Source organism: Sphaeramia orbicularis, chromosome 15 (genome assembly GCF_902148855.1).
Source record: "Sphaeramia orbicularis chromosome 15, fSphaOr1.1, whole genome shotgun sequence".
NCBI classification, from domain to species: Eukaryota; Metazoa; Chordata; class Actinopteri; order Kurtiformes; family Apogonidae; genus Sphaeramia; species Sphaeramia orbicularis.
The window spans coordinates 1,792,510-1,806,441 of record NC_043971.1 but is presented as its reverse complement, the minus strand read 5'-3'; the positions used below and the strand labels follow the sequence as shown (position 1 = coordinate 1,806,441).

At 38.6% G+C, this 13,932-nt stretch overlaps 1 protein-coding gene across 1 annotated transcript in view; it reads right to left on the bottom strand.

The window, feature by feature from the left end:
• ttc27 (tetratricopeptide repeat domain 27) overlaps positions 1 to 13,932 on the bottom strand; it is a 109,282-nt gene that overhangs the window by 15,699 nt on the left and 79,651 nt on the right. Inside the window, 4 exon segments of the mRNA XM_030156619.1 lie at positions 2,979 to 3,144; positions 6,644 to 6,696; positions 7,640 to 7,738; positions 8,659 to 8,886. Of these exon segments, the coding sequence (XP_030012479.1) occupies positions 2,979 to 3,144; positions 6,644 to 6,696; positions 7,640 to 7,738; positions 8,659 to 8,886 (546 nt within the window).

Below are 13,932 nucleotides of genomic sequence, written 5' to 3'. Positions count from 1 at the left end.
GTGTGTTGTGTTCAAGTACTTTTATTGTTGTTGTTGCTTGGATGTGTTAATTCATGTTTTTTTTTTTTAATTGTGTATAATATAAATGTGCAAATTCATCAGAAGACTGTTAATTAATCCGTCCTCCTAGAACAGTTCTGTCAAACTCCTGTTAGTTCAGTTCCACTTTCAGCCCAGTTTGATCTGCAGTGGACCGGACCAGTCCAATAATACCAGTGAAAAAAGTAAAATTATATTATGATCAGGTTTACATCTGCAAAGTTTCCTTAAAAATCTGAATAACACAAACAACTATAATTGTCTTAAGAAAAACAATTGTAATTTGAACAATATTCTGCCTCAGTTTACCAGTTCATCATTTCCACATGTGCGTTACAATCACACAGAACATTTAGTAAGAGGCAGAATATTGGTCAAATTGCATTTACTTTTCTTCAGACATTTCCGTTTGTTCATATTTGTTCAGGTTATTCACATTTTTTGTAAAAGTATAGTTTGGTAATGTCAACATTTTCATGTAATTTTACTGTTTTACACCAAAAACACAGAAAATGTGAGGTTGTCATTATTTATAGGTTATTCTGATCATATTTTCCTGGTTCTGACCCACTTCAAATCTAATAATTAGACTGTGTGTGTGTATGTGGAACCTGAATGAAAATGATTTTCACACCACTGACTGTTCATATCTTCAGTGTAATTTTTGTGTTTCACAGATTCATCCTGCGGGCAGGACTGGACCCTTTGGCGGGCTGGATTTGGCCCCCGGGCCGCATGTTTGACACCTGTGTCCTAGAACATCTGAATGTGGACACTTCATGGTCTTCAGAGGCAGGAATGGGATTTTCAGCCGTTCCCCGTCGGACTCACAGACGTCTAAATAAACTCAAACGCTCCAAACTATGAGAGTAAAATGACGACAGCGCCGAAGCAGAGGGTTAATAATGGTGCAACTGCTGCCGCTGGCTGTTTGGACGTGTTTATTTGAAGGCGATGGTTAATTTTCTCCTTCGATTGCGTGGGTGGGTGTGTAATTCTGCTTCAGTGGCTGAAAATGACTGTGCAAATGGGACCACAATGAAACAGTGGATGAGCTCAGACGAGTGTCCTGCTGTTTGTCAAGCATCTGCAGAGTGAATCCCACTCAGATGTTCTGTCAACCTTCATCTGCTGGTTCTGGTTCTAAACACACAGGATGGACTGGACTCCATTCCACTGGAACAACAACATGCACAACTGTCAGCACTGACGCCAGGTACCTCCACCAGGAGGTATGCTGATCACTTTGCTTTGTGTGTTTGTTTTTTAGGAACTTTAGTGTAAAACTCTTCCACCCATCTTTCCCAGATCTTCCCCACAGATAGGCCTAGGCCCTGGGACCAACCCAGTCCATTTTGGTCCCAGTAGGACAAAGTTCAAGGTCACAGCAAGGTCACAACATCTACAGTTTTCCATCTGTCATCATTGAGACATTTTCCAAAATTCATAAAAACTTCTAAACGACTCTGATTCTCCTCCAGTTGGATCCACCTGTAGCTTAGAACAACCTCTTGTATCTGGAACTAAATTGTCCACATCCACTGTGGAATGTGGACTCTGTGGACATTTACACTGAAAATCCCATTTCCCACACATTTAAAATTAGAACTCAACTAATATTGATGTGAATTGAATCTAATTGGACAGACACATGACTGGGACCAGATTCACCTGTTTCTGTGTATGGAACAACCTGGAAACTGTTGGATTTAAGCAGAAAGACTCGATCCACACATGCACAGAGTTCAGGGGGAAGGAGGAGCTCTGAGTTCTGAACACTGGTTTTTAAGGATGTTTTTCCAAGAAAGCACCTGGTACTTAGGGCTGTAAGAAAATATCAGTTCTGCAATATATCGCAATATTTCATTTCACAATATTGTATCAATATTAAAAAGTACTGTATTGATATTTTTAGGTATTTATTCAAATGCAGATATTGTGGAGGTTCAGTTTACTTTTTTTGTTTTTCTTTTTTGTTTATATTTTATTTATTATTTCACACTCTTATTAAATAATGTTCGTTCCTTTGTTGGGATTGAACTCAAATCCTGTTCTGATGTTAGTTGTGAACTAATAGAATCTGAACATTTGAACAGGATCTGAAACTGGAATGTCTGTAAAACAGAATTTCAGTTTGAACACAGTTTGAACTTTTTGTGATAGAACATTAGATCCTGTTGGGATCAAATAAAAATGTGTTTAGAATTTGTGCAGATTTCTGCTGGAATTCAACTCTTCAAGGAAATAATCTTTTAAAAAAAGAAACAAACAAAAAAACTGCCTTTTTAACAGTATCATGATATATCGTGATATATCGTAACATGATCCTAGTGTTGTGATTTGTGTCGTATCGCCAGATTCTTGCTGATCCACAGCCCTAGTGGTCATATTTCTAACACCTTCTAATGCAGGTTTCAGTTGCTGTCCGTAAAAGACGGTCATAAATGTGTCCATAAACGGGCTCAGCTCCTTCAGAACCACACTTGTACTCCCCAGTGGAAGGAGGAGTGATTCCACAGCTCATTCCTCCCACAGCTATCAGACTATACACCTGTTCACTGCAGTGTCGTCAGCTGGTCTTTAGAACAGGAGAACATCATCTGTCGGCTCCATCAGAAAACTTATTATAGCAGGAGTGTCAAACTTGTAGTTTTGTAAACACACAATACAGTTTCAGTTAGTTATCGGTTTTTTTCTTTTAATTATACTTTTTATTTATCTTAGTTAAGGAAAATGTTTTTACAATTCTAGTTTTTATTTCATTAGTTGTCGTTAACAATAATAACCTTGGTACCTGCTGCACTGAACTGTGAATGTCACACTGCCGTAAGTGGTATCGGTGCAGTTGTATCAGATTACTTTTACGAGTACACACACTGAGTATCGGAGCCGATGCCTGACACTGGTAGTGTAGTGTAGTGTGACAGACAGTGGTTCACCTCCACGTCCTTGTAGTTCTCCCTCAGATCCATCAGGCGGTGGTACGTCTTGATGGCCTCGGCGAACTCCCCGATATCGATGCTCACTACGATGAAGTTCTCCCAGATCTGCCAGTGTTCAAAGTTACACTTCAGGGCTTCCTGCAGAGTCCGAAAGGCTTTGTCCCTGCAGACGAGAAGAACTGATGGTCAGGTATGTCCTCTAATGCCGCGTTTTCACTACGTGGACCCGACTCGACTCCACTCTGGTACCAGGTCCTATTCCAGACCGTTTCCATTCCAGGATACTACCCACTTTACAGTACCTGGTCGTCATAGCGATGCGGTGCATTACTTCCATGTTGTCTGATCAGAGTTGCTGATAAACTCGCTCGTTGTGTGTTGTCTTGTCAAACTCAAACTGAATTTTTACGTCTGAACCTCCTGGTGTAGTTTTACAGACTGTCACCTACCCACAGATTTACTGGAAACTTCTGCATCTGCTTTTTATAAAAGGGCGGGTCACAGAGACGACTCTGACCAATCAGTGGTCTGCAGTGTTTACACAGTGTCACCTTTAGTATCTGGTCCCCAGTCCTGGAGCCTCAGCAGAGGTGAGACCAAAAAACTAGGACCAGGTACCAGATTCCAGGTCCTTTCTCATAATGGAAACACAAAAAGGCCGAGTGGAGTCGAGCCGGTACCACGCAGTGGAAATGCAGCATAAGTGCAGCTGCAGTCATTTTCAGATCTACTGATGGAATAATTGGTGGAGCACATGCACACCAGCGCCCTCCTCCTGCGTGCTTTAGTTTTTTTAGGTGAAAAGTGGCAGAGGTGCTAAGCAGGTATTAATAGAACCTCCCCTCCTTTACTTTTCAATTTCAGGCCTGAAAGCACAAGAGGCTGATGTAAAGACACTGGGCTTTCACTGAATCCTGCTGTCCTCCTCCTCCAGGAACAAACACAGCACCAGAGGACACGACCGGCTGACCACGGACAACAGAACCGACCGAGCAGCGCCGCAAAGACGCTCCGGTCCGAAGCCCAGAGGTGGGCTTTCATCTATCTGACAACACGTCTGTGGATTCTGTCATTATTTGCTTTGTGATCCCTCAAAAAGGTTTCAAACTGAATTAAAAAAAAAAGATAGAAAATATTGAAATAAAGAACGGGTCCAAGACAGACATCATCTGACACTCCACTTCAGACGCCGCTCTGTGGGAGGCAGTGGTGGGTTTTCAACCACGTCTGGTACTGTGTTTACACTTAAAAAACACAAGGAACAAAGAGTTGGACAACAAAATACATCTGAGGATTCCAGCTCCCCAACCAACAACTGAAGGATATGGTACTGTATACATACTGAGGTACTGTATACATACTACAGTACTGCATACATACTGAGGTACTGTATACATACTGAGGTACTGTATACATACTGAGGTACTGTATACATACTGAGGTACTGTATACATACTACAGTACTGCATACATACTGAGGTACTGTATACATACTGAGGTACTGTATACATACTGAGGTACTGTATACATACTATGGTACTGTATACATACTATGGTACTATATACATACTACGGTACTGTATACATACTGAGGTACTGTATACATACTACAGTACTGTATACATACTGAGGTACTGTATACATACTACAGTACTGCATACATACTGAGGTACTGTATACATACTACGGTACTGTATACATACTACAGTACTGTATACATACTGAGGTACTGTATACATACTACAGTACTGCATACATACTGAGGTACTGTATACATACTGAGGTACTGTATACATACTACGGTACTGTATACATACTACGGTACTGTATACATACTACAGTACTGTATACATACTGAGGTACTGTATACATACTACAGTACTGCATACATACTGAGGTACTGTATACATACTGAGGTACTGTATACATACTGAGGTACTGTATACATACTACGGTACTGTATACATACTACGGTACTGTATACATACTATGGTACTGTATACATACTATGGTACTGTATACATACTATGGTACTGTATACATACTGAGGTACCGTATACACACTGAAGTACTGTATACATACTGAGGTACTGTATACATACTACGGTACTGTATACATACTGAGGTACCGTATACATACTACGGTACTGTATACATACTGAGGTACCGTATACATACTACGGTACTGTATACATACTGAGGTACCGTATACACACTACGGTACTGTATACATACTGAGGTACTGTATACATACTACGGTACTGTATACATACTGAGGTACTGTATACATACTACAGTACTGTATACATACTGAGGTACTGTATACATACTGAGGTACTGTATACATACTACAGTACCGTATACATACTGAGGTACTGTATACATACTATGGTACTGTATACATACTACAGTACCGTATACATACTATGGTACCGTATACATACTGAGGTACTGTATACATACTGAGGTACTGTATACATACTACAGTACTGTATACATACAATGGTACTGAAAAAATACTAGGGTACTGTATAAATACTATGGCACTGTATAAATACTATGGCACTGTATAAATACTACATCGAACCAGCACGATTAGGTTTTTTATTATTAATCATTAATTTTTATTTTAATATTTTTGCATCTTTATGCTGCACTTTTTTTTTGCTCTTTATTCTGTTGCTGCCTTTGGATCAATAAAGTGTAAACTAATCTAATCAAATGTAATCTAGTCTAACCCAGTTTTATCTAATCTGATCCAATTCAACCTAATCTAATCTGATCTAATCCAATCTAACCCAATCTAACTGAACCAAATCTAAACTAATCTGATCTAATCTAATCTAGTCTAACCCAACCCAACCCATTCTAATCTAATCCAACCCAATTTAATCTAAAGTAATCTAATGTATCATAATCTAATCCAACTCAACACAATCTAACCAAACCTAATCTAATCTAACCAAATCTAATCAAATCTAATCAAACCCATTCTAATCTAATCCAACCCAATGTAATCTAATCTAATTTAATCTGATCTATTCTAATCTAATCTAATCCAACCCGACCCAATCTAACCAAACCTAATCTAATCTAATACAACCCAATCTAATCAAATCTATCTAATGTAATCTAATGTAATGTAATCTAATAATCCAAAATGAGTTCTGAATAGTTGTGAACCAATAGAATCTGAACATTTGAACAGGATCTGAAACTGGAATGTCTGTAAAAAAGAATTTCAGTTTGAACACAGGAACATTTTGTGATAGAACATTAGATCCTGTTGGGATCAAATAAAAATGTGTTTAGTATTTGTGCAGATTTCTGCTGGAATTCAATTCTTCAAGGAAATAATCATTTAAAAAAAAAAAGAAACAAACAAAAAATTGCTTTTTTAACAATATCATGATATATCGTGATATATCGTATTGTGATCCTAGTATTGTGATTTGTATTGTATCACCAGATTGTTGCCGATACACAGCCCTAGTCAATAAACATCCTGTTGTATAAAGAAACTGGAGTTAGAGGAGGTGAGCAACATTCAACCCAACGACACAGAAAACAGATGGAATACACACCATGACAAGCATTAAAGAGTCAGCTGGTAAAGTAACTGATTCCTGGTACTGGTAAAGTAACTGATTCCTGGTACTTACTTCTTGTGGAGGCGGATGTATGCGGTGGACAGGTTGTTCCAGGCCTCTGCGTTCTGAAAACACACGCACATTCAGCAGGTGTGTGTGTGTGTGTGTGTGTGTGTGTGTGTGTGTGTGTGTGTGTGAGAACAGTGCAGCAGCGTCAATGACATGAGGACACTCTTAGCATGTGTGGAGGGGGGATTAGTTTGGTTTATTCCTTCACTGACTTGTACTGACGTTAGGGATGTAACAATTACCAGTATAATGATAAACGGTGGTAAAATCACAGACTGTTAGTATTACCGTTTAAATTCTAATTCTCATGATAACTGTGTTTGATTACTGCACTTTTAGGGGAAAAAACCCTATGGAAAGATCTGCTTTTATGTCAAATATTTGAGTATAGTTTGAATTTATTACAATTTTAATTTTCTATACCTAATATTTGGGACCAATATTCACTTTTAAAGTCTGTGAAAAGGTTCATTAAACATCTGTGTGTTAATTATGCAACAAATTATATACATTTTTCATATAGGATTTTATATATTTTTTTGTGTTTTCTGTCCTTTTATGTTTTTATAGTAGGTTAAAGTGAAAAAATAATAGACAGATGATATAGATGAAGTTGTGCTGAAAAAACAGATCCCAAACATGGGTATAGTAAACATTTGTTTATGTAGTATATAAAGGTAAAATCAAAAGGACTGAAAAACAGACAAAATAGGCTCAGACCACTAAGGGTTAATATTGGAATGTTTCTGACACAGAAGGGACATTGGGACTGTTATTGTATTTGTTTTGTTTTTAAATACAACTTGGTTAAATTATTTCAGTGTGTGTATTAGTACTTTTTGAACATTTTGAGCACAATTTCAACAATACCGCGATAATAATGATAACTGTGATAATTTTGGTCACAATAACTGTGATATGAAATATTCATATCGTTACATCCCTAACTGACATGTACATTTCCAGATTGTGTGTGTGTATATGTGTGTGTGTACTTACATCTGGCTCCAGTGCAACACACCTCTGGAACGCCCGAGCAGCTCCTTCATAGCCTTCCAAGGAAAAGTAGGCACAACCCAGGGAGAACCACACACCCAGCTACACACACACACACACACACACACACACAGATTCAGTATTTATGCACAGGACGTACGAGGAGGTGAGATACAGTTTCTCTCTCACCTTGTTATATGAGATGCAGTTTTAAAAATAGATCAAAATAACAAGAACTGGTAGAAAGAGGTAAAAGAAATATAAAATCCAGTCCAATCCAATCCAGTCTAATCTAATCCAGTCCAATCTAATCTAATCTAATCTAATCTAATCTAATCTAATCTAATCTAATCTAATCCAGTCCAGTCCAATCTAATCTAATCCAGTCCAATCTAATCTAATCTAATCCAGTCCATTCTAATCTAATCTAATCTAATCTAATATTATCCAGTCTAATCTAATCTAATCTAATCCAGTCTAATCTAATCTAATCTAATCCAGTCCAATCTAATCTAATCTAGTCCAATCCAGTCCAATCTAACCTAACCTAACCCAATCTAATCTAACCTAACCTAACCCAATCTAATCTAATCCAATCTAATATAATCCAGTCTAATCTAATCTAATCTAATCTAATCCAGTCCAATCTAATCTAATCTAATCTAATCTAATCTAATCCAGTCTAATCTAATCCAGTCTAATCTAATCTAATCCAGTCTAATCTAATCTAATATAATCTAATCCAGTCTAATCTAATCTAATTAATCCAGTCCAATCTAATCCAATCTAATCTAATCCAGTCCAATCTAATCTAATCCAGTCCAATCTAATCTAATCTAATCTAGTCTAATCTAATCTAATCTAATCTAATCTAATCTAATCCAGTCTAATCTAATCCAGTCCAATCCACTGAACTCTACTTTCCTTTAGGCCCCTCCCTCTGTGTTGTCTTCCTTTTTGGTTCCTGTGTCTGTTGTTTTGCTCACACCCTTCGGTCTTCCTCCGTCCTATCGCTGTCGTACCTGCATGCCGTTGATCTTCAGCGACTCCTCGAAGCAGTCCACACACTGCTGGATCTGCTTGTTGTGCAGGTGCAGCAGGGCTTTGGAGCGCATGGCTCTGGCGCTGCGTCTGCCCGACAGCTCCCAGGCCCGGTCGTAGAACTGCTGATCCCTCAGGACGTCCCCCAGGAGGCACAACAGGCCGGGGGTCTCCTTCTTCTCCAACTCCCTCCGGATGATCTCCTCCGCCTGTGAACCAACACCGAACAAACGACCGAATCAACTCAGACCGACAGTACGTGATGTTTAGACAGCACCGGTTCTGTTCTGTTATCAGGCATCACATCAAAGACGATGGGATGAAACTGGGATGAAACTGGGATGAAACTGAGACAAAACTGGGATGAAACTGGGATGAAACTGAGACAAAACTGAGACAAAACTGGGATGAAACTGAGACAAAACTGAGACAAAACTGAGACAAAACTGGGATGAAACTGGGATGAAACTGAGACAAAACTGAGACAAAACTGGGATGAAACTGAGACAAAACTGAGACAAAACTGAGACAAAACTGGGATGAAACTGGGATGAAACTGAGACAAAACTGAGACAAAACTGGGATGAAACTGGGATGAAACTGGGATAAAACTGGGATGAAACTGAGACAAAACTGAGACAAAACTGAGACAAAACTAGGATGAAACTGGGATAAAACTGGGATAAAACAGACAAAACTGAGACAAAACTGAGATGAAACTGGGATGAAACTGGGATGAAACTGGGATGAAACTGAGACAAAACTGAGACAAAACTAGGATGAAACTGGGATAAAACTGGGATAAAACTGAGACAAAACTGAGATAAAACTGGGTTAAAATGGGATAAAACAGACAAAACTGGGATAAAACTGGGTTAAAACTGGGATAAAACAGACAAAACTGGGTTAAAACTGGGTTAAAACTGGGTTAAAGCTGGGTTAAAACTGGGACAAATCTGGGACAAAACTGGGATAAAACTGGGACAAAACTGGGACAAAACTGGGACAAAACAGGAATAAATCTGGGATAAAACTGGGATAAAACTGGAATAAAACTGGGTTAAAACTGGGATAAAACTGTTGCGATTCGTGATTATTGGGAGCGGGGTGGGGGGGTAGCGCTACTGTAAAGTGCTTCTGTTGGACCAGTCTCTTGTAAACATGAGGCCTTTGTGTTGTGATTGGACTGTTCTTCACATTATTAATGGAATATTATGGTCTATAACCTGTTGAGTCTGTGCAGTTTAGTCCAGTAGTTCTGAACTGGTCTGGGTTCAGGACCCACTACCCCACCTTAAACTTCTCAAATGTATTTCATAAACAGATGTTGTGTTTTGAACCTGAGATAATCCAGAATATCCCAGTGTGAAAACACAGACCAGTTTAATGCTAAACCAAACTGACCAGCAGGTGGCGACCATACAGATGGAAATATTCCCTTTAACACGAAATTAAGTCCATTTGAACCCACACTAAAAGGTGAACTCAGTTAAAAATAAAAGTTCATTCAGTCACTTATGGAAGAATTAAACCCACTGAGGTTTTAGTCCAGTGAAGGTAAAACCAGATCTGATGGAGTCAGTGTCAGACCTGAGTTTAAACATGATCTGAACAGAACCTTTCGGTTCTTCTTTTATTCTGTGAAATGTGTGGTGTTAATGATCATTACAGAGCATTAGCGCCCCCTACTGAATGGGCGGGGCTCAGCTTCATTCAAAATAAAACACAGGTTTGTTTTAATAACATTATTTACCCAGACAAAGGCCCCGACCCACTGAAAACAGGTCTGGACCAACGTTATAACTGTTAACAAAAACTAACAAAATGACAAAAACTAGAATTGAAAAACATTTTCGTTAACTGAAGTAAATAAAAACTATAATTAAAAGAAAAAAATGATAACTGAAACTGTATTGTGTGTTTACAAAACTACCTAAAACGGATAAAAATTATGGATAAAATTCCCTTCGTTTTCGTCTTTGTCAATGTCAGATTGATATGAAATCCAACTCAAATGAACTAACCAGTAAATGTGGAACTGAACATCAGACTAACTGAAAAAATTCTTGGTATTTCTGTTAAATTGTTTTTAGTCTATTTGGCCCCAGTGATAAAGGAGTGGGCTGGAAACATTTGAAAATGACCCTTAAAAGTGCTTGAATTTGACCTTGAAGAATGTGTACGAACCCTGACATCGGGAGATACGTGGTTTCCACTGGACAGAAATGTGATGAAAAACTGTAACCTAAGAAGCAGCCACAGCAGTCACACCAATGGAGTCCAACGTCCAATAAGATGGAGACGTGTAGAAAATGGAAACGTCTAAAAACGGTTTGCCGAAAAATTTGAGTGAACGTTCCTTCAATCACTGCCGACGAACACTAGAATTGTAAAAACATTTTCGTTAACTGAAATAAATAAAAACTACAATTAAAAGAAAATAAAACCATAACTAACTGAAACTGTATTATGCGTTTATAAAATTAACTAAAATGGATAAAAATTATGGATAAAATTCCCTTCATTTTTGTCTTTGTCAATGTCAGATTGATGTTAAATGGATTTCTTTGTCTCTCACAGTTTTCTGTGCTGTCACCATACGACACTTTTTGGTCCGTCATTTGTGGTTTCCAGTCGTCTTCTGGTCCCCACTCTACCTGGAAACATGGAGACTGAAGCAGCAGAGTCCTGTCTGGGATTGATTTGAATAGGAGCACAGAGAAGAAGAGAAAAGAGACCACTGAACTACAACTGAACTACAACTGAACTACAACTGAACTACAACTAAGCATTTAGGAGAAAACGAAAACTAATAAAAACTATCAAACCAGCTCGAAAAACGAATTAAAATGAACTGAATTAGAGAAAAAAAGTCCAAACTAACTAAAACTAAACTAGAATGACAAATCCAAAACTGGTAGAACCTTGGTGTGGACCCTCTTGTGGGTGGTGCTCCATCGGTTGAGAACCCGTGCTTTAGATCAGACTGACGGGGTTTGTGGTTTGGGTGCACACTCTGTTCTTGGCTCCACATCAGCCAGTGACAGTAGAGGAATGCGCCGACGCTCAGGCTGTGTGTTACTAAAACTATCTAAATGGAGGTAGTGGCATTATGGGATGGAAAACAATGGGCTCATTATTCCACCTGACGAGGGCGGAGCCTCAACTCACCAACGCGGATCCGAACAAGCGCCAACACGACACGGTGTGCCGGGTGTAAATGTGCACAGGTTCATGTGACGGAATGAACACATGAGACTCACAGGTTTTCTGTCGGAGTGTTCCTGCTCCGACTGCCTTCAGGTGATCAGATTTAGTCTATACCAGGGGGGTCAAACATGTGGTCCAGGGCCTAAATGCGTCCCACCAAAGGTTCCAGTCCGACCCCTGGGATGAGTTTACAAAGTGTCTAAATTCCACAGTCCAGGCTGTGGAACTCATTCTAGTGTGGGTTCCACATCCAGACCAATCTGATCTACAGTCCAATAATAACAGCAGAAGAACCCACACAAAGGAACGACTGCAGATTTACTACTGGGTTTGATGGGAAAAAATATGACATTATGTCTATAAATAATGACAACTTCAAATTTTTGTCTTTTTTTTTTTTTTAACATTTTATTTTAATATTTTAAATCACTTTTACAGTGTAGAAACAAAAAAACAAAAAACAATACAACAAGAGGCGATGCTGTTCCTGATACATTCGACTGCTTTTCTGTACCTGATCTGACGTCAACAATTAGCGTCCTTGAATATGGTCCATGTCTCCCATTCGCTTATAATGACATTATCTCCCTTATATTCTGTGTGTTCTTTACCCCCTAAACAAGCCTGAGGTTGTGAAATGTCTACATTTAACTCAGTCTGTTTCCATTTGGCTTGATATTCAGGGGAACACCAATTTACAATACTCCTCATTTGGGCTGCATAGTAATACTGTTTCAAACTGGGTAAAGACAGACCTTCTAACTTTTCCGACTGGAGTGTTTTAAGTTTTACCTTTGGTTTTGTTCCAGACCAAATAAATCTGGATACCAATTTATCCCATGTCATAAACTGAGAATCAGGGATTCAGACCAGAAATGATAAAAAAAGATAGAGTAGCAAATTTTTGTCTTTTAGTGCAAAAAATAACATTAAATTATGAAAATATTTACATTTACAAACTATCCTGTACCAATAAAATGTGAATAACCTGAACAAATGTGTCCAACCTGAAATGTCTGTATTAAATTCAGTCCAGTTTGAACTCTTTTCTTCCTGTTCCTCAGTGTTTAGTGTCTGTAGATCTGATCCAGAATGCACATGGACTGATGAGAAGTGGAGGAAGAAGACTGAGAAAATTACACTGATTTTTATGAAGAAATTTCAGTTTTTTCAGGTTATTCACATCTTTTTTGTTTGGATAGTTTATAAAAGTAAGTATTTTCATAATTTAATGGGTTTTTTTGCACTAAAACACAGACAGAAATTGTCAGTTGTCATTATTTCTAGGTTCTTCTGTTCTTATTTTACTGGTTTGGCCCACTGCAGATCAGATCAGACTGAATGTGGAACCTGAAAGAACAGGAGTTGGACACCTCTGCTCTAAACCCATGTGATCCTTTCCACTCCACTGTCTGCAGGTCCAGTCCTTCAGGAGGACCAGTGTACAGAAACCTTTAAACCACTGAGTCTGTTTACACGACCATCCAACAGGACCGAGGCTCCTGGAGTCCAACGGCACATTTAAAGACGTTCATCGACGTTCGTTTGACCTTTGAAGGTCACTCAAGGTCAAAGGTCATGGCACCAAATGAAAGCGCATATGTGACTTCTTATCTGTTACCAATAATAATTATATCAATAAGTTCAACTGTTTTGAAGTTAAGGTACTTTGAAATGGGTTCCAGTATAAACCAATGGAGATTTGGAAAATTAAAAAAATTCATAAAAAATTCAAAAATCAATATTTCACCATTTTTTGGGGTGGACCTTACCCCAAAGATGTTTCACAACAAATATCAAGTCAGTGTTTCAGAAAAAAGAAGATTCTTGAAAAATTGTTTGTGGATGACGGATGGACAAAAGACAGATGGACAGACGGACACCAGCTGATCCAACAGTCCAGGGTGTTGGACTAAAAAACCTGATAACTGTTATAATCTGATAATTGTAATAATCAGATCTGACACATACAAACACTGCAGAAATGTGATAATCGTAAACCCTGGTTTCGACGCTCCAGTCCATTATTGGATTTCTTTCAGAGT